At 34.9% G+C, this 27,608-nt stretch overlaps 1 protein-coding gene across 8 annotated transcripts in view; it reads left to right on the top strand.

Annotated features, from left to right (window-relative positions):
- The window catches only part of SCLT1 (sodium channel and clathrin linker 1), a 286,904-nt gene that overhangs the window by 86,887 nt on the left and 172,409 nt on the right, over window positions 1-27,608 (top strand). For all 8 annotated transcript variants that reach the window (XM_069105365.1, XM_069105363.1, XM_069105360.1 and 5 more), the window contains 3 exons: window positions 2,981-3,051; window positions 18,326-18,416; window positions 20,071-20,162. In XM_069105365.1, the coding sequence (XP_068961466.1) occupies window positions 2,981-3,051; window positions 18,326-18,416; window positions 20,071-20,162 (254 nt within the window). The remainder of the gene's footprint in view (window positions 1-2,980; window positions 3,052-18,325; window positions 18,417-20,070; window positions 20,163-27,608) is intronic.

The following is a 27,608-nucleotide window of genomic DNA, read 5'->3' as shown; positions in this document are numbered from 1 at the left end:
TTGATATTTTCCTTTTCTTTAAACATGACTGTTAACTTTACTTCTCAGTGATTCCCCTCCTCCCTATCTATAGGAGCCTCTCTTACAACAAATAAGCACAATCAAGGAAAACAAATCAATGCATTAGACATGTCTAAAAATAAATAATTTATTCTGCACCCATATAGTACTGCCTCTCCGAAGAGGTATGTCTCCTTTGCTGGATATTCATCCAGGTTGCTCCTACTAACTGTGGTTCTGTTCAGGATTCTTTTCTCTTTTCCCTCTTTTGCTTGGCAATCTCATCAACTCTCATGGATTCTGTTATCATTGGTAACATTCTTAAATCTGTTTAACCAAACCTAACCTCCCTCTTGATTTCCAGTCTAGTATTTCCAACTACATGTCCCATATAGCTTAAACTCAACATGTCCACAACTGAATTCATTATCTTTCCCCCTAAACACTCTCTTCTTCCCAACTTCCCTCTACTTTTGAGAACACCATGATCCTCCCAGTCATCCAGATTCATAACCCAGATGTCATCCTTCACTCCTCACTCTCACCCATATCTGTTCTGTTACCAAGTCCTATTGATTCTATCTTCCCAACATATCTTGGATATGCTCCTTTCTGTCTTCTGGCACTGACATCACCCTGGTGCAGGTTCTCATTACCTCATATCTTGATTATTGCAGTAGATTTCTTATTGATTTCTACTTTAAGTCTTATATAACTCCAGTTCATCTTTCACTCAGCTATTTTCCTAACATGCAATTCTATATTTTCTTTTGGAAATCTCATTCATCATCTCATGGCTTTTACCATATGCCCTGGCTACTACCTCAGTTCATTTCTGTCTCCACCATGACCTCTCAATCCACATTACATTCTTCTGTCTGATGAATCTAACTTTCAAGCTTTAGACTTGTAAGTCTAAACTTCTTAGATTTACATCTCCAGCTTCTTATAGGACATCTCCACTTGGATGTTCCAGTGGCACTTCAAATTCCACAGTTCCTAAACTGAGCCTATTATCATATTACTCTTTCTTCTGACTTCACTATTTTTTTCATGGCACTACCATTTACTTGGTATCCCGCATTAGTAAACTCAGTTATCTTTAACTTTTCCTCCTCTTTTTACTCTAATTAGTTAACAGATCTTGTCATTTCTATTTTCATAAAATCTCTCAGATTCACTTCTTTTCTCTGTTGTCATTACACTAATATAATCCCTTTATCCCACTTGATTGAACTACAACAATAACCTGCTAACAAGTATTCCTCCTTTCAGTCACTTACCTTTTCAATCTATAATTTTGCTGCTACAATTTTTTTTTCTTTCATATAGATATGGTCATGTCATTTGCAATCAGATTTCTTCAGGGGCTACCTGTTGCTGCTGAAAGTTCTCTTTGGCCTGACTTTAAAAGACTTCGGTAATCTTCCATCACTTTTATTTTCCAGCTTTATATTACATTGATCCTTTCACTCATTCTGCATTCTAGTCTAGATTACTCTTTTCCTCCCAAGCTTATCCTATATCTCCTACCTCTTTACTTTTGATCATACTGTATCTTATGGCTAGAATTTCATAGAATTCTAGGTAGAATCATAGGTCTAGAACTGAAAGGAACCAAAGAGGCCATCTAGTCTCACCCTTTAATTTACAGATGAGGAAGCTAAAGCCTAGAAAGGTAAAAATGATTTGCTTAGGGTCACAGAGGTAGCAAATTGTGAGATAAGGGATTTGAACCCAGGTTCTCTGACTCCATGGTCAGTGCTCTTTTCATTGTACCATGTTGCCTCCCTTTTTATATGCCACATTCCTGTCCAGCTTTTGAAGCCTAACTTAGATTCTATTTCAGTCATGAAGTCTTCTGATATTATTCTTGTTAGTAACTTTGGCCTCACACTCAGTATAACACTTTGTTATGCAATTCTGTGATGCATTTAACTTTGATACATTTTATCTGACTGCACCTATGAAGTATAAAAAGACCTAGAGAAAGGTCAGTGCATTTAGAATGGAGAATATGGAGGAGACAATATGTAAATAACTATCTGCATCCTCTCACTATCCCTAGTTATTATATGTATATTATATATTATAACACAGATATTAAGACAGAGAAAAAAGAGAGAGGGGGGAGAGAAAAAGAGAAGGAAAGAGTCCGAGGTGGGGGGGAGGGGAGAAAAAGAGGAGAGAATCCTGAGAGAGAGAATGATAATGAAGAAATAGAATATTCTCAGAGGGAAAGCACCAGCAGCAGGTGGCACTGGGAAAACTGTAAGTGCAGAAGGTCAGATTTGGGGTGATCTGCATTGAAAGAAGGAATATCTAGATGGATAAAATCATAGATTTTTAAATTATTAAAGTATAGCCTATGTCAGTATTACTAAATTACAAACTGCATGAGATCAAACTCCAAGCCGTGTTTATACTTTGTAAATCTCTCAGCAGCTAGCACAATGGCTTGTATATTGTAGGCATATATCATTTATTGTCGAATGAATAAATAATATTGTACCATTTCTAGATCTCAATGCTTAACATAATGCCTTAAGCAAAATATGCTCTCATATATTTACTGATTGATTTGATGTGTCATTTGAAAATTAAGGAGAGGATTTTAAACTTGATAGAGTAACCAGTAGCAAGATGAAAATTTGTTCTGTTAGATTAGTCTGATCATGGTATGTACTGTGGATGAGTTAGAAGAGAGTCAAGGCAGCTATTAAGTATTTGTTGTAACCAAAAAAGTGAAATGATAAGGACCTTAGTAGTATAATAAGATCAGTGACACAAAAGGAAGTTAGTTCCATTACTTGAGAGTCCTATAAGTAAATTGTCTCACTAAGTTATCCCAAAGTCAATTTAATCCTCATTATGCATTCTTCTATCAGGGACCCATTTGAGTCATCGTCTTATCCTGTAATTAATCCCTAAAAATCGGTCTTAAATATGCTATTATTGAATTTGTATTTTTTCCTTTCAGACTAACCAACAGTTTCTGAAAACAGTAACTGAGCAGACTGTGGAAATTGAGCAACTACGCAAACAACTTAGGTATTTTGGTAAAAATAAAATTCTCTCAAATACCTTTATTATTATTACTCTTATCATAATGTCTTTCCTTATTTAAGGGATATTTAGATATTGTGACTGTATTCCAAAGAGAATTGCCCTCCTCTTGGCCTGAATCATTGGAACTTCTTGACATTTCTCCCAAACCCCACAGTCAGAAATTATAACTTAGATTTCTTCAAATTGTAATATTCGTTTTTCTATGATGGCAGCATTTCAAAATGAATTTAGAATCATAAGACTTTAAAGAATTGTCTTTGACAGAAACAGTAGAATACATTTTGTCCTAATATTTATAATTTGGAGTAATTGTGAATAGCTTGATTCTTACTAGCTGTTTGACCCTAGGCAAGTCATTGAACTTCTTTGTACCTCAAGCAACTCTGTAGAAATTTATCTGCTAAGTTCTAGAAGATTACATAAATATTGGTGATAGGAGTTCCCTAGAAGATGAAATAGATCCTTCCTATGTTCAGGTAATATATTAAGTTCCAGCAATTAATTTTGCTATTAGAGTTTTTTGCACATTTTTTCCTTTTATTAAATATCTTTACCAAAAGTAATTGTTTATGGTAGCTCATGATATAATTGCACTTTTTGTTACCAGCATTTCTACTAATGCAGGGTGTTCCTAAAATCTGGACACAGAGGAAATCTTATTAGCTATGCATTATTCTCAAGAAATTAAAAGAATGAAATTTTCAACAACATTTTATTTAATTAGCATAAATTTTAGCCATGACAATTTCATATGGAATAAAAGCTTTCATTAGCTATTGGGACTATTTTCCGTATTACTGAGATTAATTTAATTTAATTAATTAATGAGATTTCCTATGTGTCTCCTATGGCTTCCTTTGTCTTCCTATGAAATCTCATTTATGCTAATTAAATAAAATGTTGTTGAAAATTTCATTCATTTCATTTCTTGAAAATATGCATAGTTAATGAGATTTTCTATGTGTCCACACTTTAGGAACACCCTTGTACATCACTATTGTGCTTTACTCAGTGTTTTTGAGGTTTTTGTAATGCATCTTAAAATAACAATAACTGATTAATTATAATTATAGTATCTTCTTTGCTGACAGTCATTTATTTTGGATTATTTACCTGATCCAAAGCAACATAGCAATCTTGTATTGGATAACATTTTCGTGAAGTGTGATATTGTTCTGCAGAAATTAACAAATAATATAAAAATATTTTGGTGCACATTAATTCATCAACAGTTTAAATAAATTCAATAAATTCTTATCTAGTCCAAACAGGAAGTAGTTTCAGGATGGACAGCTGATAAATATAATAGGGAATATTTTAAACTATGGGTATGATTTGCTTCAGCAATCAGTTCATTCCTAGAACTCATAAGTTGAATTGTGCTTTAAGCGTAATGGGAGTGGTCATCACTCAGAGGAACCTTATGTTACTTAATAGACTTAATAAGTATATATTTCTTAAATGAAGGTATAGTGGAAAGAACATTAGCTTAGAATTCAGGTTACCCAGCTTTAATACCATCAAACCACTGGATATCAATTTCCTTTTATGTAAAACAGGGGTGGGGGTGTTGTATATTGTATATTTATCATAGTAAACTTCACTTTCTCTTATTCTCCCATATTCAGTCTTTTTTTTTAGTCTTTTTGAAGGGGGTCAGGCAGGGCAGTTAGGGTTAAGTGACTTGCCCAAGGTCACACAGCTAGTAAGTATTAAATTGCCCAAGGGCACATGGCTACCATAGTAAGTGTTAAGTGTGTGAGGCTGGATTTAAACTCAGGTCCTCCTGACTCCAGGGCTGGTGCTCTATTCGCTTCACCACCTAGCTGCCCTCATATCCAAACATTTACCATGTCTTGTCAGGGCTCCGTCTACTGCATTTCTAGCCTCTATCCTATTTTCTCCACTCATGTCACAAACACTCTAATTGAGATCTTCATTACTTTTGGACTAGGCTATTTCAATAACCCACTAATCAGGCTCCCTGATTGATTCTTTCACCTCACCACACAGCTGATATTTCTAATTGAAATCACAAATTGAAAATCACAAAGTGATATTTCTAATTGACAGATCTAAGCATGGCACTATCTTTGCTTAAAAGTTCCAGTGGCTTCATGTTGTCTCTACAGGATCGATTACAAACTCCTCTCTTTTTCGGGAGACTTCCACTTCTGCTGTGTGTGCCTAATACCTAGCCTTAGATGAGAAAACAAGCAAGGTCTTTCTCTGACCAAGGCCCTTCCATCTCCTCCTTCATGTGTCCCATGAGGAAAACCTAGAGGCCAATGGAGTAGCTTCCATTTGGGCCAGCACAGGGCAGCTTCTACCTCTGTTGTCAGCCTAATTTCCCAACCTCAGTGGGGAGAACCTCTGGTGCAAAGAGGAGCAACTTTCTCTTTGCCTTTAATCCTTCTCTCTCCTGCTGCTCCTTTCACTTGAGGGAAGAGTTAAAAGGAATGTCAGTGGGGAGTGAATCTTTCATCTCCTGCTGCATAGGTTCAACTTCCATTTTCTGTTGTGGCATTTCCTTTCTAATCTCCAGGCTTCAGAGGGTAGATGAATTGTGAAACAGGACCTCATCTGACCATGTGCCTTCTTCTTTGTGCTACACTTATTTCCAGTTCAATCTCTAGCCTTCTTTGAGAAGAGGAATGATACCTTCCACTCAGAGGTGAACCTTCTCACATCTGGTCATACCCTACATATCCTAGTAATTGTGAACTATTGTAGGTCATCATCTAAACCTTTCCCCTATCCCCTACTATCCTTATTGTCTGGATTAATTATTGACTTACATTCAGAGAGAGTGCAGAGGAAAACTTTAGCTCAGCATGTCTGAATTATCATTATTTCCAAATTAATGGAGTTTGAACCAATTAGGTTTGACTGTACCTACCGTGTTTCCCCGATAATAAGACCTATCCCGAAAATAAGCCCTCCCCTTACTGTGTAAGATTCCTCTAAAATAAGCCCTCCCCCGAAAATAAGCCCTATTGAGATTGCTAGTGTAGTGAAGGTGATCCCCTGCGCTACACGCTACATTACGGTACCCTCTGTATGCACCGTCCCCGTCCCCCCCCCCCGGTGAAACGCATGCCATGCTCCGAGCTGCATCCAGTCAGAGCTGCAGCAGTGAGCGCGTCATCCTGTTCTTCCCCAGTTTGCTTGCTGGCGCCATTGAGACCAGTGCCTCGGAGAAGAGCTGAGGCAGGACAACATAAGCCCTCCCCTGAAAATAAGCCCTCTGGTGTTTTTCTTTCCAAAAAATATAATAAAACAGTGTCTTATTATTGGGGAAACACAGTAATAAAATGCATTATTTTTACTTCTCTTAGTATTTATTGTTTTTTGGTATTTTAAAAATTTATCTTCAGGTGTGTTTAAACTTGTTTTATGAATCATATAAACCTTTTCTGGTGAATATTTTGATTACTGTTTGCTCAGTTTTGCTAATCATGTGATAATTATCTCATCAAATTTAATTTAAATTCATTTTCAAGGATGATTTAGATTTCCCATGTATTGATTTTTACATATAAAACTATCACAATCTGAGTCTGCCTGAGGATGGACTTTGGATTTCTAGTCTGGTCAAAATGACTAACTTGTATACAGAGGAAAATGCACATATTCTTATTTCATACAGAGCTGATTTCCTTTGTATGATCTTCTTTTAGACAGCTGGCCAGTCAGTCAGATAGTATTTATTAAGCCCTGTGTTAGATTCTTTGCTTTTAGAAATGTCCTAGAGTTCACTATTTTTATTTTCTAGTGTGTTTATCACATTATTTTTAAATATCTTCTAGTAATAAGGAACAAAACTCTTCAAGAATATTTAGATAAATGCAGCAGTAAAACACAGCAGGAACTTAAAATGCTGATAATTTGTTTATACCAACATGTCCTCAAACCATTATCCATCCCCTGAAACCTGACTTTTTAAATCTCTCTGTTTCTGTTGAGGACACCACTGTTTTTCAGTGGTCAAAGTTCTTTTAGGCACCCAGGGTTTCTTCAGTTTTTTTTAGTCTTCTCTATCCTTCATCCTTTGTATCCAGTCACTTCTCTTGTCATTTCTATCTCCACAAATCTCTAGCATCCATCTTTCTTTCTACTACCAGTGCCACTACCCTATTTCAGTCCCTCATTGTATCTCATCTGGATTATTATATTTGACTTACTGGTCTCCCTTCATCAGGCTTCTCCCTTTCCCATTCTATTTTGAATACAAATGTCAAAATAATCTTTGTAGCTAGATGACTAGCTAACTTTTTGCAAAATTTAACATTCTCTACACTGGATTGCATGGTTGAAATATTATTCACCCTTAACCTCATGTCTCAGATTCTTTGTCTTTATTCTAGACTCGGTTTAACTGTCAACTTATTCACAAAGCCTTTCCAAACTTTATAGTTGCTGGTTATATTTACTTAACTGTATATGATGTATTGCTCCAATGAAATATAATTCTCTTTAAAGGCAATGTTTTGTTTTTTTATTCCTAGTGCCTAGCACAGTACCTTGAGCATAGCAGGTGCTCAAATTTTGATTATGGAATCTAATTTGAATTGAAAAATTTAAGCCAATTAACAAAGTTAATTGTCAAATTAAACTGCCAAAGTTTAGAGTTTAGAGTTTTTGTTTTGTTTTATTTTTAGAAATTATTATTGGACTAGTTGAGTCAGTCACATGACAAATGGGTTGGCTAGATCATATTTGTGGAACATTTCATAATGATATTAAATATCATCCTATTCTTCCAAGATAAAAATATAAAAAAAAATTATTTAGTAATGATGAATCTGGACGTCTGCAAGTACTCTACCTGCCAGAAGCAGAGCAACTGATAAAGTTTTGGCTTTCCATGAGAATAATTTAATTCTTCAAAAAGTAGGAAAAGTGACAGAGAACTGATTTTTATAGATCTTACCTTGACCAACAGATTGGCAGGGCAAAATTTAAAAGGTACAGAGAGGTTCCATTGACTAAAATTATTATAGGAAAAGTTGACCCAATAATAATGGGAAGCCCTCAGAAACAAAATGCCAGTTAGAAACAAAAAAGGAAGAAGAGGATCTACTTAAATCTAATTTTCCTTGATGGTTGAAATGACCATAACTAGATAACATTCTGAAATAATTGATGAATGTAATTGCTCTTGCATTGTCAGTATTTTGTCAGATATTTTTCTGTTATCTTAGAGGAACTATTCTCAAAGGATAAGCCAGTGGTCCATAGAGATCTCTGAGACCCTTTCAGAAGATCCACAAGATTAAAATTATTTTCATAATAATACTAAAATCTTTTCATTTCAAATGTAGTAAACATTGATAGACATAATATACATAAGCTCTTCAGTAATTTTAAGTGTAAAAAGTCCTGAGAACAAACAGAAAGAGAGAGAGAGAGAGAATCATTGTCTTAGAGAATAAATGAAGTTCTTTGGGACAAGAGAACGATAAATCTTTCCCTTATTTTCAAAACACGGAAACGAGGGTAAATTAGCCAGCTCTAAATATAATAATTTATATTTTTAGAGGTATCTTTTGAAAAAAAAAGCTCGATTGTCTTTATTTCATAACAAAATTCTAGGACATTTTATTACAGGGATGGTTTATGAACATTTAGGAAAAAATTTAGAGATTACTAAGAGCCAATATGACTTCACTAAAAATAGGTGATGCTTGCTTACTTGATGTTACTACTAGACTGTTAGATCAGGTAAATAATTTAAACTTATTATGCCTAGATTTCATCAAGGTATTTGATAAAGTGTCTCATATTGTTCCTGTGGCTAAGATGAAGAGTTGGGCTAAATGATAGTTTAATGGATTTTGAACTAGAATAATGACAACTCAAATAAGTTTATTAAAGTATGATGTCAGATTGGAGGGAGAGCTCTAGTATAGTACTTGGCTCACGGATTTGCATTTCCATCCTTTGTTGTGAAATTTTTCTTTTCCCAGTGACTTGATTGAAATCATAGTTGCTTTATCAGATTTGCAGATGATAGGAACCTGGGAAGAATAGCTAATATGGTGGGCAAGAAGGTTAGGATCCAGAAAGACTTTGACAGGATAGAACTGTGAACTAACTGTAAGAAGGTCACATAACAGTAGAAATGTGAAGTTCTAAATTTTGGTTAAAAAAATTCAGCTTGAGAAGAAAAAGATGTGAGAGATACAGGTGAATAGTAAATGTTTAAAAGATTTGGCTTTTCATACTCGATTTATGTACAATACAAGACTTCATTAGTTTTCTTCTGATCATAAACATCAGGAAAGGCATAAAACAGAGAGGAGATAGTATGTGAATAGAGGATAAGGATGATGGCTGGAGTGCAGGTGTCCTGGTTTGAACATGAGGAACAGGTTAATGAGAAAGTTAATAAGCTCAATTTTGGACATAGTTGTAATAATAGCCCACATTTAATGTTTATAGAGCTCTGTATGTATTTCATCTCCTTTGATCACATCCCTGTGAGGCAGGTGCTTTCTCTCCTATTTTAAATATGTGGAAATGTCAGATGAAAGTTAAGTGACTTTCCCAGGTTCACCTGAGTAAGTGTCAGGAGTACGATTTTAACCTGGATTTTTCCAACTTCCATGGCTGGTGAACTCGAGGTGCTGGTGGAACTACCAGGTGGAGTTTAATTTATTAAATGCCTGCTATGTGCCAGGTACTGTGTGCTTGGTGCTGGGGATATAAGGCAAAATTGAAACAGACTTTTCCCGAAGAGCTTTACATTTTTTTGGTGAGGACATGTACATATTTAAATACATACATATACACACACAAATATGTATGTATGTGTATGTATATATGTATATATATGTATGTATGACTAGTTCTTTTGAGAACAGAACTAGCATCTGGGAGACATCAGGAAAGGCTTCATATAGATCAGAGGTTCTTGACCTTTTTTGTTTCATAGGCCCTTTTGGAAGTCTGGTAAAGCCTATGGACTTCTCAGATTAATTTTTCTAAATGTACAAACAATGCATAGGATTCATAACAGTAAGCACCCTAGCATACACAGGATGGCTGCTAGCACAGGTTCTTTAATCTGCTTTTCTAAAGGAAAGCAACTCCAGCAGGGTTAACAATCTTATTTTAATCAAACATATATCATTTAACTAGTTCAGGGGAAAAAGTCAGCACCCTGAGCTTCAGAGAAAATACAAACAGAAGTTACAAGTAGACAAAAATAGAGACAGAAAATAACACAATTCAACAGATAAACAGACCAACAGATAGGGAGTGCTTCTAGCTGTCTGATCATCCCATCTGTACAGTTAGTTACCAGAAAGAGGAGCAGCAACGTCTGGATTTTCAAAGCCAGGGAGCTCAATGACTGCCCAGAGTCTCATCTGATCAAATCACACAACTCTTCCCATGAGCAAGCCCCAAAGCACAACCTTGCCTCAGAGGTATATATAGCTTTCTCCAGGGTCAGAGAACATCACAACACTCGTGACCCACTGCCTAATTGCAAAGTAACAAGGTGTGGGCATTCCTGAAAAACAAGCCTCCCCTAAGCATGCTTCTCCTGTTGGGCTCTGTTCCACCCTTCAACAAATTCTTCCCACCACAGGCTCCATGTGACCACATTTAACCTATTAGGGGGCAAAATATATTTTCTAATCAGGGATGGTCCTCAAATTCACTTAGGCTTATTAAGGGGCAGGGAAGATCTTCAAATTCCCTTACTGTTACAGGATTATAAAGGAAACCAATTATATTTAAATAGTTATAAAATTTTTTAAAAACCAAGTTCATTGGTTCTAGATTGAGAACTCCTGATTTAGAAGGTAGTACTTGACTTTATCCCCACATGGACTGCCATACTTTTTCCTTACCTCCACCTCTTGGTTTCCTATAATACTCAATTCAAGCATCAAAAATTTTTTGAAGCTTTTGCAATCCTCTAGCTGTTAATATACTCCCTTCCCAAACTACTTTCTATTTATTTTTATATGTTATATGTATACTTATATATGTGTGTAATCCCTTAGAATGTAAACTCCTTGAAGTCAGAGAATATTATATTTTTATCTGTTTTCCCAGTACTTAGCATATAACCTACCATGGTTGTTGATTAACTGATTGATGAAAGGAAATTGGGAATATAGGGTTTCCTCAAAGCAGAGGTAAAAAGGGTATGGGTTTTATGTATGGGGGACAATCTATAAAATTGCATAGAGGTGGGAGATCATGCATGAAGAATAGCAAGGTCACCAAGTATAGGCTGAACCATAAAATTCATGAAAGTTCATATAATAAGGCTTGAAAGTTATGTTGAAGCCAGGTTGAAAAGGACTTTAAGTGACTAATCGGGGTTTATATTTGTGTTTAGAGGTAATAGAGTGCCACTAGAATTTATTTTTCTAAGTGACATGATTAGATTTGCATTTTAGAAAAATCACTTTGGCAGCATTGTGGAGGATGGACTGGAGAGAGAAGAGACTTGAGAGAGGGAGACCAAATAGGAGGCTATTGCAATAACGTGGGTGAAAATTTTCCAATTTTCAAAGGTGATAAATAGGCAGTTTTCAGAAGCAGAGATTCAGTTTATAAATTACCATATTAAAAATACTTGAAGTCACTAGAGAAATCTGAATTAAAACAACTCTGAGTTTCCATTTCACACCCATTAGATTGGTTAAGTTGACAAAAAAGGAAAATGACAAATGTTTGAGAGGCTGTGGGAAAATAAGTATGTTAATACCTTGTTGATGGAGCTGCCAACTAGCCATTCTGGAAAGCAACTTAAAACTATGCTAAAAATGTTGCTAAACTATATACCCTTGCTTATCCAGAGTTATCACTATTGGGTCTATACACCATGGAGACCAAGGACAGAAGAAAAGGATCTTTATGTACAAAAATATTTGTAGCAGTTCTTTTTGTAGTGTCAAAAATTTGGAAATTGAGGGAGTGACCAGCAATTGGGAAATTTCTGAACAAGTTATGGTATATGTTGTAAGTGCAAGCAAGATGAAATTTTTGTTGTTTTCTTTTTGGAGTTCAGTTTCCCAGGCTCAGGCTAAATTGTAAACATCTGAAGGATTAATCTCTTTTGAACCCTAATAATTCCCAGCTGTGCTGAGTCATACAGGTTTCATGCCTTCTGACTCTAAGCCAATCAGGGGCCAGGTCTTTGTTATATATTCTGGGAGGTTGACATTTTGCTTTGGGGGCTTGCACATAAGAAGGATCTTTTGATTTCCTGTACTGAACTCTGAGTAACTGTTTATTAAGAGCCCCCTGACCACTCAGATGTTGATCCTCTTCCAGTCTGGTGGTGTATGTAGGTGGTTATATTTTTCTGTTTAGACAGTTGGAACCCTGTCTTTTGAATTCTTTCTTGGATACTCACATTTTTCTACTTAACTGTAATTAAAGTAAAATTGTTGACCCCTTTAAAGCTGTCTTTCTTTTAGAAAAGCACAGCAAAGAACCTGTGCTAGCATCCTACCCAGTGTACTAGAATAGTTGCTAATATATATGTATGTAATGGAATACTATTGTGTTGTAAGAAATTTACTAAGGATATAATTTCAGAGAAATGTGAACAAACTTTTATGAAATGATGTAAAGTGAGCACATCTAGGAGAAAACACCAATATTGCAAAGCAAGATAACTTTGAAAGATTTAGAAACTCTGATAAGTATGGTGACCAAGCACAATTCTAGAGAACTCAAGATAAAACATCCTACCTACCTTCTAATAAAGAGGTGATAGACTCAGAGTACAGATTAAAACTTTTTTTTTTTTGGAGCTAGCCAACGCAGGAATTTGTTTTGTTTAACTCTCCATGTTTGCAACAGAAGTTTTGTTTTTCTTGCTTACTAAATTGAGGAGTGATGTGGGAGGGAGAGAATGTGGATCTGAAAAGAAAATTAAATTTTAAAAATTAAATTTAAAAAAAAAAAACCTTAACCAGTAATCTAGGAGAGGGGTGATAAGGACCTGAACTGTGATGTTAGCCTTAGGAGTAAAGAAAAAGGTACAGACTTAAGTGATGTTGGTTGTGGAAGTAGAATAACTTTGTGATTACTTGGCTAATAAAAAGTAAAAAAAATTAATAATAAAAATAAATAATGAAAGTAATAAATAAAAATAAAACGTAATTAATAATAATAATAATGTTAAAAAGGAAAGTAAAAGTGAGTAGTCCAGGGATGATGACTGGAGATGATGGTGACCTTAATGAAAGTTTCAAAGATGGGGAAAGGTTTTTGGGGAAAGAAGTATGATTTTCCAAGTGAGGAAACTGAGGCCATAGAAAATGAAATGATTTGCCTAAGGTTATATCAAAGATGGGGTTTGGACATATGACCTTTGACTCTAGAGGCACTCCTTTTTTCTATTGTATTATATTTTCTCTCGGGGTTTGGTCATGAAAGAAAGGAGAGACAGAGGATCTTTTTGTCAGATGGGGAAGACCTAGGCTTGTTTGGAGGCAACAGAAAAGAAACCAGTACATTGGGAGGAATTGAAGATTTGGGTGGTGGGTAGAGGGAGAAGGTGAATGACTCTGGGGGCAATCTCCCTTTTTCCAGAGGAATTTTCCTTTCTCTGTATTGTGATTTCCCCTTTCCCAATTATTATTTTGATCTTCTTTTTTTATTTTAAATTAAATTTGATAATTGTATATTGACAGGGTTTGGTCTTGGTAAAGAAACTGACTCAGGTCTGTCCCTTTATTGTTAAGGTTTGACATTGGAATTCCATTTAACAAAAGGATTTTACTTAGTCATGACAGAGGAAAATACTCAGCAAGGACAGTGAGTTGATTCAGCAGTGCTAGATTGCCTTGCATCTCTGTTTTCCATGTCAAGCAGCAGAGATGAACTAAAGCTTCCTATACTCAGTTGACCAGGAAGTGATGCCCATGGCTGAAGCTTTTATTCCCATGAGTCAATTAAGTCTCAAGGATGATTTCAGTACCTTTAAGGGTACCAATATCACCCTACAAAGAGGGGGACTCAGATATTCCTTCCCACCTGGAGGCTGGAGGATGAAAATGCAAATTAAGGGAAAAGAGAGACTTTACAACAAATGACCTTTATTTTCCGAGTAAAGTATGAAGTAATGTACTTTCCTGAGGTGAAAGGTTAGAGATGGTCTGGGACATTTAAGAAGAGAAAGTTGTGTGCAGCTGCTCTGGGAAGTACAATAGAGAATCAGGGAGGATTAAAAGACTTACTCTGCTACAATAAGGCTCCAGTTGAGATTAGATAACTTAAAATTCTTAATAGATTCAGTCAACAAAATTGCATGACTTCTCCAACACTGCTCGGTAGCACATCAATAGGAGCAAAGCAAGTGCATGGTGGAAATGACCCAGAGATAGGGCAATAGGACAGGAGAGCAAGAGTGTCATGATGCAGTGATGAGCTATAGGGTGGAGACTGGGAAGGAAGAAAAGCCCAATCAGAGGACTTACTTAGGTATTAGAAAATGTGGATTCAGAGAGGTGAATTCAGGAGGTTTAGATTTGTGAGTTATCCTCATCATGGTAATTGAAACTGGAAGCAAATGAGACTCTTGTTAATAATATTGTCCTATAATTTTTTTCTGCCTTGTCTTTGCCAAGTTTTTAGAACTATAAACATAGAAGACTTTTATAAAGAATTATGGAGAGTGGTATCTTTCTGTTTTTGGAAAGAATTTGCACAGAATAATATTTGGTAGAATTCCTATGTGAATTTACCTGGTCATTTAGCAACTCCTAATAACTTAATCAATTTTCCTACCCAAGACTGATTTATTTAGACTTTTAATTTTTTATTGTATCAATCTAGAGATTTGTCATTTTTGTAAATATCCATTTCTTTTATATTTTAATTAATATTTAAGGTATATCGTTATATAAAAGTTTCATATATTTATATTTATTTTTTCTGAATTTATAATGCTTTTTCCTCCCAATTATTTTGATTTTTTTCTTAAATCAGATTTGCTAATTATTTCTAAATTTTATTGGTTTAAAAGAATCTTTTGTATTATATTTTTAATTTTATTTGCTGTTTTATTGATTTCTCACCACTTTATTCATGTATTCTTTTGATGTATTAATTCATTAATTCTCTAATTTATTTAACTTCCAAATATGATTGTATTTCTCTTTTTATCTCATATTTAATATAAATGTTCAGGAAGACAAATTTGCCTCATTTAGCTTGGTTGCTTCTGTGAATTTTTGTTTTATATTTCTATTGTTACTATTTTTGATATAATATCATTGTTTTCACGATTTGCATCTTAAGTACCTTTCATCATATAATGTTAGTCTCTATACATCCTGTATCTTTTGAACACATCTTCCTTGTCATTATTTTATAACACTTATAAATACTATAAATTATAAATCTATAAATACTTTGATTGATCTTTGGTCTTGATAAAATTTTGTTCTGTATATCTTATGACTAAAGACCATGCAGCATGAGTTAGTTTGAAGGAATTAGGGATGTTTAGCCTGGAAAAGTGTCCTTACTATAATGTGCCTAGAATTAAACATAATACCACAGTATTAAAACCATAGTAACAATGGTATCAGAATTATTAATCTAAAATTAGATTTTATCTGGACAAATCTTTTATTCATAAAACATGCATATATTATAATTTTCTAGGAATATATAATTATGTATGTATAAATAGGAATATAAATAATTTTTAGTATTTTTAAAATTTATATTTCGTTAGGAAATTAATTTTACTTGTTGGATGTGTGCGCAAAATTTCATGTAAATTTAAAACCTCTGTATATCATATCACATGTTAGATGCAGTAGGGTATCAGTTTTTGTTTTTTACAAACTGTTAAATCCCATTGCAAAATTAATAATAGTCTTTTCATGTTTTGAAAATCCCAATTTTTCATATAATGGAAGTAAAAACTGTATTTGGAATGGTGGAAAGAAGTTTGCACCAAAGACTTGGATCTGGAGTCAGAGGACATGAATTAATACCTCATCTGATACATAGTACCTCTGAGGCCTTGTACAAGTCATTTAAGTGGTGTGGGCCTTACTTTCCTCATCTGTAAAATGAGAAGGTTTTGAACTAGATGATCTCTAAACTCCTTTCCAGCTCTAAATCCTGTAATCCTAAAACTCTGACATTTGTTTCTGCCTCACTCATCTTACTTTCTTATCTATGTGATCTTTGGCAAATCATAACCTTTGACCCTAGGTTTTTTCATCTGTAAAATAGAATGACCCTTGTGTTCTACTTAACTCGTCCTGATGATATGAAGAAAGTGTTTTATAAATATTTAACAAATATGTAAATATTAATTATTTCTATTTGTAACCTTACATGATACTCCTTGGAATTTTAAAATTTTTTAGAATTTTTAGCTTCTGTTTGTAATTTTAGATAGTAAAATGCATCTCAGTCTTTTTAAAGAAATGTGACAAGTGAGATCTGAAATAACTGAGGAAACAAAGAATTGAGCTTCTGAGCATATTGATTTATTAAGAAATGCATACATAGGAAATCAGGGGCAGGCCTTCTAAGCTTGGCACTGACTAGACTCTGAATATAGGGGAAGACAGATTTTCATGCATTTAAAGAAAACAATTAACAGGATACAAGAATAAGTAATCTGATTTCTAATTGGAGAAAAGATTATGGGCTTTCTGAGTTGGGAGAGGAAGATTGAATAGGTACAATTCACTGAAATCAGAAAAAGAGTTGTCCTATTCCCCCTCAAGTGTTATTAAATCAAAGAAACAAAGAAACAGTCACTGATGGACCAGTACGGGGCCAGTTTTCAAATAAGATATATGGGTTGCTTAAGATGTACCATTGTGAGAAAACTCCTTGCATCAGCCTTTGGATCTGACTGATTTTCTGGTCTTTAGTTAAAGGTTTCTAAGCAATAGGTAAAGGTGGTCCAGCTTCCCAGGGTTAGGTTCAAACACTGCAATCAAGTTTTCTCATAATTCCCATAATTTAATAAAGTTTTTTAATGTGACAGAACTTGGAATAGAGCCATAATTGAAAAGAAAGAAAACTGAGTTAGATCCAACAATTGAGTCACAAGATGGTCAGTGTAGTTCACTCAATTCCCACCATTCTCCCTGGTCCCTCAGAAACAAAAATAAAAGTCATTAACTTAAGTCTTGTCATAAATTAAATTTTCATACATTAGTATGATAGTGCATGGCACATAGTGGGTCCTTAATAAATGTTTACTTATTGATTTATATTCATAGTCTGTATGCTGTAGAGAAAATACATGTGTATTATACACTAAAGTAACTTGTATTTTGAAAGCATTTTCATAGTGTCTTTTCAGTAAAGATTCTTCATTTTTCAATTGCTAAATGGAAATGAAAATAAAATCTTTAGCTTTATTTAAAGATGCCATAAGCCATTTTTGGGATTCCTTCCCTATTGTAAACAGTATGCAAATGAATCTTTTTAAAAAGATTATTAGAATGTCATAATAACATGATCTTTTATTTTTTTAATTTCTTTGCAACCAAGATGTCTTAAGTTCTCAAACAACTTTTAATGGCCAAATAGGGCAAAGAATTGTTTTAACTTAATCACTTAAAAAGCAGAGTGCCACATAATTTGGTTTTTAAAAAGTCCCCAGCCAATATTACTAGACACATTAAAAAAAATACTCACTTCTTTAGCTCCCGAAGACCATATATTTCCAGTTAAATGTTTTGTTCTACCTTAGTTTCCCAAACCTTTTAACTTTCCTTCACTTAATAGTTTTAGTGTGGTGCATAAATAACATAGGGCTGCTAGGTGGTGGAATGAATAGAATGCCAGGCCTGGAGTCTGGAAGACTTATCTTGCTGAATTCAAATCTAGCCTCAGACATTTACTTGCTTTGTGACCTTGAGCAAGTCTCAGTTTCCTCATCTGTAAAATTAGTTGGAGAAGGAAATGGCAAACCATCCCCAGTATCTCTGCCAAGAAAGCCTCAAATAGGATCATGAAGCATCAAACATAACTAGTAAACAACAACAAATAATAATATAACACGTTATTTTATTTTCAAATACAATTTCAGTGTTTATCCTTTTGGTGCATACTCCTCTAACCTGTTCCTTGAGCTATTTGAGGTCCATCCCAGGAGTTCTCACTTTTTAAGAGTTACATTGGTGTGGATTGATAAGATTTTTCATTGACAAAATTCATGGATCAGCAATTTCAACAAATTTAAGCTTTTCCCTTTAATGTTTCATGAATTAATTATTATACTTTTCTTTTTAAGGCAAGCCAAATTAGACCTCAGAGTTGCTACAGCAAAAGTGGGAGAAATGACCAGATTAGTCGAAGACCTTCAAGGACAGATACAAAAGAAGGTATTCAGATATTTCTAAGATACTTAAAAATTTGTATGTGTCATCAACATTCTTCTGGTTTATAAGATAATTTTCATTTGAAATTAGACTTCTTAAGATTGGGAAGAGAGTTAGAAGTTTTGTCAGTCACTTTTTTCTAATCAAAATATTGGTGAAATGATAAAACCATGAAACTTTCTAAAAATTTTGGAGAGATTTGAAGAAAGAATTAAATTTAGGTTCAATCCAAACCTAATCAGTGAGATAGGATAATTTCCTCATCGCAAATAATCTCCTAAAGTACATTATTATGAGATGATTTTTTCCCTATCTGTTGAAAAGTTTAAGTTAGAAAAAGTGGATTTGTATGTAACAAGGTATTTTAATGCTTTTTAATTTTTAAAAATTTCTTCTTTATTATATACAAGTCTTCATTGAAAATGAAATGTTAGCTTTCCAAATAATCTAAATTGATCCTGTGCTTTTTCTCAAATTGTGCTACATTTATCATGTTGTTAATTGTGTACTTTAAGCAAGTTTCAAACAGTTTTAACTTTAATTATTTTGTTGAACTGTTAATAATGCTAATTTGTTTGTGGGAGACAGCATAAAATGGGGCAGATATTGAGATTGCCTGTCAGGCAAGTCTATCTCTGTAAGGTACCATTACTTCTCTACTTTGTATACAGTGTTAGAATTGTGTAGCAAATGTGTAACAAATAAGATCTATATAAAATGACACATTTGTTTTATGCAAAATAAAATATTAACGATAGTTTTTTTGTTTTGGGTTTTTTTTTTTTTCTTGCTTTTTGGAGGGGGGAAGGCAGGGCAATTGTGGTTAAGTGACTTGCCCAAGGTTACACAGCTAGTAAATGTTTAGTGTCTGAGGCTGTATTTGAACTCAGCTCCTTCTGACTCCAAGGCTGGTGCTTTATTCACTGTACCACTTAGGCACCCCAACAATAGGTTTTTATTTATCTTGTCATCTTTTTAAAATGGCACAGCAATTTTATTTTAAAATAATTTCATGGGGTGGGTAGGTGGCACAGTGAATAGAGCACCGGACCTGGAGTCAGGAGGACCTGAGTTCAAATCTGGCCACACACACACACACACACACACACACACACACACACACACACCTAGCCATGTGACCCTGGGCAAGTCACTTAACCCCAACTGCCCTCCAAAAAAAAAAAGAGCAAAATAAAATAAATAATTTCATTACCTTCTTAAGTCCCAGGAAATGTACTCAGCTCCCACTTTGTTTTTTTATTTGCTAATTGGAAAATGTCAATAAAGCTTAAAATTAGCATGATTTTTATTGATCACTTCCTTGTGTTTTTGCCAATATTCAAGCATTACAATTCAGGGTAGTTTGTTGAATTTCTTTAATTTGTTATATGGAAGTAACCTAAAGAATTTATCTAAATCTGTTAAGAGTGAATAATTTGTAGTGTTTTGTTTTTTGTAAATATGGGATGTATTTATTACCTAATTATATGACAAATATAATTTGAGAAGTATTATATCAACATGATTTTATTCTTTCAATCTGTCATAGTAGTAGTAGTATTATAGTAAATTTAAAACATGGAATCTATGATATGTAGTGAAGTGTTGAAGTTTGTGGGACTTTTGAAATAAATATTCTGGTTTCTTTGGTTTAAAGGTGGAAGATATGGAAGTTGCCCAAGGAAGGGAGGAAGCATCAGACAGGCGATTATACCAGTTACAGTCTAGTATAAAACAACTAGAAGCAAGGTAAGCTTCTAAAAGTTATTAACTAAATATGATGATATAACTAAATATAAATAGCTAAATATCTTCCAACCTAGCTTTAATACTTTTGAGATTGTTTCTACTGCATGCATTATTTTAAAATTTTTATTAATATATTTTGCTTTTTTATTAATACCTTTTGTTTTTTCTTAATACATGAATATTCCACCTGTTCCTTCCCCTCCCCAGGCAGCCATATCTTGTAAAAGAGTGGGGTTTTCCACAGGTCAGCAACACTAAACTAAGTCAACTGAATATGAAATTGTATGTGATATTCCATTGCTCCCACCTCTCTAAAGGGAAGGAAATATATTTTCCCATCTCTTCTTCACAGCCCAAATTCTCCTTCCCTCCTCTTATTTCCTCTCTCCTTCCTTTTTATCTCCTTCAAAGGAAGTATGGAAATAAAAGATTGTATTCAGTAGAAGTGTTCCACATCTCAGCTGAGCACCCTTGGGACTAGGAAAAATTCCCCTGTCACTGATATAGCTAATTAGAGATAACTTTTTACTATCTTTAACTTTAGTGAATATTTTATGAGCTATTAAAAAGTCCTTAAATGCCTATTCTTTATATCACTTGTCATCTCAGTATCTCCATGGCAAGTCTCTCTTGAATCAGGGTTAAAATTTAGTCATCACATTTCCTTCAGGGATGAATTTCTGCATAAAAAAAATTGAATTTCATGTAATAAGATGAAAATTCATGTAATATAATGAGAGATTACAAATTTGAGTTTATTTAGCCTCAATTGGGCGCAAACTCTATATTGCTTGGGAACCCTTTTATTTGTATATGATTGACATTGTATTACACTATTCACAGTAGCTATTCCAAAGCTTCCCTGTCTTCAAGGTCCCAAAGACATTTCAGTGGATGACTTCATGTCCTGTTTTGCTGAGACTTCAGAGTCATCTGTTGTGCTTTCTCCTATCTTGTTTAACTCCATGCCTCATCAGTGGCCACTGGATGATGGGGTGATCCATCTTAATCAAGGCTAACTCCTCTACTTGAGCCCTCATTTCAAACTCCCAATTCTCTTCTTTAGAGCTTTTCGCATTCGTCATTTCCTTTCTTTTTTTCTCCTATTTTTCAATTTCTTCCTATACTCTAGTTCCTTTCCTGATGCCTATAATTATGCTCAAGCAGGAAGGAAAAAATCAGATAATTATAGAAGGGGATAATAGACAATTGAATAAATGTAGAAAAGTGAGTTTTGACTAGGTCTTCCTTCTCAATATAGATAGTAAGCAATCAGGTCATATTAATTAGCCTAATGAGTAAAAAAAAAAAAGGATTAAGTTTTGCCTTTGTCTTTGCTACTTAAAAATGAGAGGAAAAGAAGATAGAGTAGAAATTTTATAAGACCAGCATGGGGGTGGGGGTGGTGTATGTGACTAAAAATGACATTTTCATGGAGTTTTATAAAGGAGTGATTATTTTAATTTGCACATTTGAAATATTTGAAGGTGTAGACTGATTTTTCATTTTTTTTGCAACTGTGTATTTATGAAACTACTTAACATAAAAGTTTTTTTTTTCTACTGAAGATTTTCTTTTCTAGACAGAATTCAGTTCTGTTAAAATTGAACATTTTCAATGACATCTTACATTATATTGAGGGGAGATAATCATAACTTACTTGTGCAAGACTTATAGAAATCTATATGATATGCATTCTGTGCTGAAATAAAACTCTTTAGATGATCAACGGATAATATTAGCTTGCATTTATATATTTAAATATACTTATATATTTAAATTTGCAAAACACTTTTTACAAATATTATCTCATTTTGTTCTCACAACAATGTTGAGAGGTAGATACTATTATTATCCCCATTTTACAGATCAGGGAATTTAGGTAGACAGAGGTTAATATAGTTAATGTAAAAATAGCTAATATTTACATAGCTGACATTTACTTATGTGACAAGTACTATGCTAAGTGCTTTACAATTATTATTCTTATTTGATCCTCAAAGCTACCCCTGGAGTAGGTACTATTATTATCTCCATTTGCAATGAAGCAAATTGAAGCAAACCCAAGTTAAGGATTTGCCCAAGCTGCCACTAACAGCTAGTTAGTGTCCTACTTTGAATTTGAACTTAGGTCTTACTGATTTCAAGTTCTGAGCTCTAACCACTATGTCACCAAGTTGTATTTTTGGGGAATCTGTGTACCTCTAATTGTCAAGGTCTCAAATTTTAATTAGATCTATTGCTGATTTCTTTCCTTTTCTTTAGTAGACTGCTTGAATTCTTTTTGTTTTGGGCATCTATTCTGTAAAATGTTCATTAAAGTAATTTTCCTGTACACATGTTGAGGACTTATTGATTTGCAACACATTGAAAATTCTCTTTTATAAAAGAATTTTGTAGTTGCAAAATGTTGATGTTACTGTAATTTTCTTTCATTCTAAATATTAGCACCAGCATCTGGTTTATCTGTTTTCCTTTTCTCCTAAAATCTTTTCAGTGAACCTAAAGGAGAAAAACCCTGAGCATATTTTCATTTATGTTTCTGTCCTAAGAATCAATCAATTTTAACTGCCAGAAATTCATAGTCAAATCAGAATAAGTGAATTTCATTGCTTTTTTGTTCTAATAGAACTAACTCTCAAAATATTTGTTGGTTGTTCTTAGAATACATAATTTATGCTTACATTTCATTGATTAGAGCCTTCTTTCTTAAATTTCAAAGTTATAATATAGCTTAAATTCTCTTAAGAAAGCCCAAAGTGTATTTACCTGCATCAAAGATAAAGTGATTAAAGTTCAGTTGTCAACACTTTTCCTCAGAAGAAATGTTTAAGTGAACACTGAGATGATATTAAAAATAGTGATCAAGAAATCTCTTTCTCCACATATTTAATATAGTAGTGGAGACAGAGTTGATATCTATGCCATATCATTACCCCTAGTTTGATTAACCAATAGTTTTATTTGTTATGGTTAAACATTATTGGGATCAGTTCTTTGATTTTTGACCATGAAAAAGTTGGGTCTTGAAAATCACCTTTGGAAAAGGGCCTCCCGGGTGGGGCGGAGCTACTCAGGAGGAGTACTGGACCAAGCCGGCAGCACTGCCTTGAAGTGGTGCCAAATTCGATCGGGCCACAGGCGCGGTGGCTGAGGAGATGGCCATTGGTGAGCTCCTTCCAGAGGCAAACAGTGGTCATTCCTCGGCTTCAGGGCAGACACAGTTTGCCGGGCTATGGTGCAGGTGTTGGGATGAGGGGCTGAGACAGCAATGAGAGACATGAGCACTGCTGAGGAGGGACAAGAAGAGGGGAAGAAGAAAACCTGTCTTGGAGTTTTGAAGTCTAGCAGTGAAGAAGAATTTGAAAAATTGTTATCCCAGGTAAAAATTCCAAAGATCTTGTCATGTTCGTCTTGGGGGAAAAGAAATGACCAATGTAGCTCCCTTGATGACTTGGTGAAAAGAAAAGGATCTGGAGAAAAGCCCAAAGAAAAGAAGTTCTCCAAGACTCCCTCCAGGGATGTTCCCAGCTCAGTTCAGGATTCAGGGACCTCCGTGCCTGGCTTTTCTGGCACTTCGGGGCTAGTGCTTACCTTGTCAACTCCCCCAGTCACATCAGCCAGTTACCCAGATGTTCCCAAGAGCAGTACAAGGATGAAGATGTGCCAAGTGGCCGGCTGCTTCTTGGCTGAGCTGTCTGGTTCCACATCAGATTATGTGAAGTATTTTCAGCTGAAAGAGGAGTTGACTTGGAAGCTCTATCACTTCTACAACACCACAATCTTTGGGAAACAGTCACCAGAGAAGATCAGCATAAACTGGAATAAGAGATGAGTACAACAGCAGGATGCTGCCATTTTTCAGGCAAGGAAGGTGCTCCTCAAACAACTGGTGCTGTCCAAGTTGAAACTTTCTGAAAAAGTCTGTGACTGCAGACCGGCTTCGGGACACTTTAATCCATGAATTATGCCGTGGGGCCACCTGGCTGTTCCATGGCATCAGAGATCGTCAGGGTCCTTTCTGGAGAGCCTATGCCCAGAAATCTGCCTTGGTGCACCCAGAACTGCCTGTGGTTAAATGATGTCACACTCACAAGATTCATTACAAGTTTATCTACAAATGTGCTCAGTGCAAGGCCAGGGTTGGCCGCCACTCCAAGTCAGTGGATACCAGTAGTATAGTCTGTTCTCTGTGCCATGGGTCTCTACTCCTGCTCCCGCCCACACAGAGAGCTGGCATATCTAGGCAAACTCGGCCCACTTTAGCTATCTCACATATAAAAACAAGCCATCGCTCTAAGAAGGGATAAAGGATTTGCTTGTGACAGAGAGAGGTAATATTAAAGACAAATGCTGAGAGCCAGTAGGGCTGGCTGAATGGGACTCAGAATATTGCTGTTTCTAGCAAATTTATTTAGGGAGGATTACCTGGAAAGTAACGTTGAACTGCTCAAAATTTTTTTCATGTGTTTGATATAAAATGTAGTGCTGATTTAGAATCCTGTGCATTTGAGTAGCGATTTCCTGTCATTGGCCAAGTAACAGCAGGATTGTGGCTGTGAAAATATCTAGCTGCCCTCTTCTTTTGCCTCCCTCCATGGACCTGTGGTCCTGACAGTGTTGGGAGCTGAACTCATTGGAGTGAAATGGCCAAGAGGGAAATAAGGGGGGACTGCCTTATTTCTTATTTCAAGAGGGAAATAAGGGGGGAAGCCTTATGACTTCTCTAGGGGACTGGAGAAACCAGAACAAGGATGGCATTTTAGCTGTGGATCTTAATATGGATTTTAAGCCAGGATTAGTTTACTATTGAGGTATTTTTCTTTCTCTCAGAGAAAAATAAAGCACTAAGCACTGGAGTTGATTGTGAAGAATAAAATCTTTTCATGGCATTAAAAAAAAAAGAAAATCACCTTTGTTTAGAAAGTGACAAGTATGTTTTACTTGTCTTTACTTTTTTCAGTAAATCCATATCAGCCTTTTTGATTGTTTTTTAATCATTTACATATGCATCATAGAGTGAGCTCTTAGAACTCATCTATTAATGAGGAAACTATGACCCAGTAAGGTAGGATGACTTGTTCATTTTCATATAGTTGACTGATGATGAACAAAAAGATTCTTATTCTTTCCATTATGCCAGACATGTTTGTGTACCTTGGACTTCATTGCATCTTTGCCAAAAAACCTAAATTCATTTTTTCAATCCTCTACAAGAACAGTTTTATTCTAGTCTAGGTAGTTTATGTACTCTAGAAGTTCTCTTCAAGCAAGAATATGGAAAATTCGTACCCTGATTGGCAAAGGATAGGAGTTAAATTAGTAAATTCCATTATGATCTACAAGTTAGTACTTTTACAATTTAATTTTATATTTCCTGTAGACAGATTAGGAAAAAATGACTTCCTAGTTGAATATGATTTCCAGTTTTTTTTTAGCATTGTTGTTCCCAATTATTGTGTACTTGCAATCAGTTCAAAAATATTAATAAGTTCCTGTTATGTTGAGTATTGTGGGGATACTGGATGAGAGGTAAAGTTTAGGTAAGAAAATAGTCCCTATCTTCATGAAGATATTGTATATAACATATACTCAGTATTATAATACATTTATATTGTATATCTATGTTGTGTGAACATCGGATCAACAATAATTAATGAACAAGTATTTGTTAAGGGCTTACCCATATGTTAGGCACTGAGCTGGGCACTGGGAATAAAAATATGAGTGAATCAATCAGTATTTGACAAGTAGCTTATATTTTTTTAGTTGACCAGATTTATAACTTTGGGATTATCCTCACCCCCACCTCTCTCATGCTACCTTTCCATTCCATTGCCAGATCTTGCCATTTCTATGTTTACATCTCTCACATGCTACTCCTCTCCATAAACACAACTACCACTTTAATTTAGGGCTGCATCACCTCTTCCCTAGATTATTGCAGCCAAGCCTCCTCATTCATCTCCCTGCCTCAGTTTCTTCCTCTTCTAATCCTTTCTAACATGGAACCAAAATAAGTTTCCTTAAGTACAGATATGACAGCATGATTTCCCCAGCCATTCAACTCTAGTTCCTTTTTATTGTCTCTACAATAAAATAAAAACTCATTTTAGCTTTTAAAGTCATTCACAACCTGAATCCATCCTATCTTTCCAGCCTTGTTGAATATTACTCATTTTCCTATACTCTGCAATCTAGCCAAACTGGCCTTCTCTCTTTTCCTGGCACTCCATATCCAATCTCCATATCTTTACACTGGCCATTCTCCATGCCTAGAATGTACTCTTTTCCTACTTCTACCTCATAGAGTTCCTCTCTTCCTTTAATCCTCAACTCAGGTACCATCTTCTGCATAAATCTTTTCCTGATCCCTCTAATTCTCTTCCAAGCTACTGTTTTATTTAAGAAATTTGTAATATCAACTATATATGTGTATGTGAATATATATATTCATACACATATATACATATATATGCTTATTCTCTCCCCCATTAGAGTATAAATTCTGTTAGATGAATTTGATTTTTTTCTACTTATTCCTAATACCTTGGACATTTTAATAAGATTTAATATGTGAGTATTATAATTGATATTTAGCAATGATTGATTTCTATCAGGAGAGACACATATACATATTTAAAGGAAAAGAAAAAGGAAAAAAGCATTTAGATGTAGTGCCTGCTATGTGCCAGACACTGTACTAAGCTCTTTACAAATATTAGATCCTCACAGCAATCCTTTGAGGTAGGTGCTATTATTTTCCCCATTGAAAGGTTTCATGTAAAGGGATTCTTTGAAGCAGAGGTGAGTGTAGAATGCATTCCAGGCATTGGGGGTGGCCATGCAAATGCATAGAGAAGAGAAATATATTGTCATCTTCAGGACAGGCTAGTTTGAGTAGATCATATAGTATAGGTGTGGAAAGATAGGTTTGAGTTAGGTTGTAAAATACTTTAAAGTTAATCAAAGGAGTTTCAGGTTTTTTTTTCCTAGAGACAATAGGAAGTCACTAGAGTTTATTGAGTAGGAGTATCACATGTTCAGATCTGAACTCAAGAAAAATTACTTTAGCTACAATGCCTGGCACATAGTAAGTGCTCGCTGAATGCTTGTTGACTATTGAGTGTGACCTTAGGAAGGTCTGTAGTGAGTAGAGATTTGAAGCAAGAAGACCAATGAGGAAGCTAATTGTGATAATCCAGGTGAGAGGTAACCAGTGTAATAAAGAGAAGGAATTGTATTAAAAGATTTTGTACAGTTAGTAGCACAATTTGGCTTAGATGGTGTGAGGTAGAAAAGTCTAGGATAATGCCAGGTTTATACACCTGGGAGTCTGGCAGGTTAACTGGTGGTTACCTGGTTAACTGGTGGCTACTTTGACAATAATATGAAAACTTGAAAGAGGGGTAGGTTTGGGGATTTGGAGAAGATAAAGCAAGAGTT

The sequence above is a fragment of the Petaurus breviceps genome, unplaced genomic scaffold, assembly GCF_028583685.1.
Source record: "Petaurus breviceps papuanus isolate PSGF00001 unplaced genomic scaffold, PetGlider_PUasm1.0 76, whole genome shotgun sequence".
Lineage (NCBI taxonomy): Eukaryota > Metazoa > Chordata > Mammalia > Diprotodontia > Petauridae > Petaurus > Petaurus breviceps.
The sequence above is the reverse complement of the archived record's forward strand: the minus strand, read 5'-3'. Positions and strand labels throughout refer to the sequence as shown.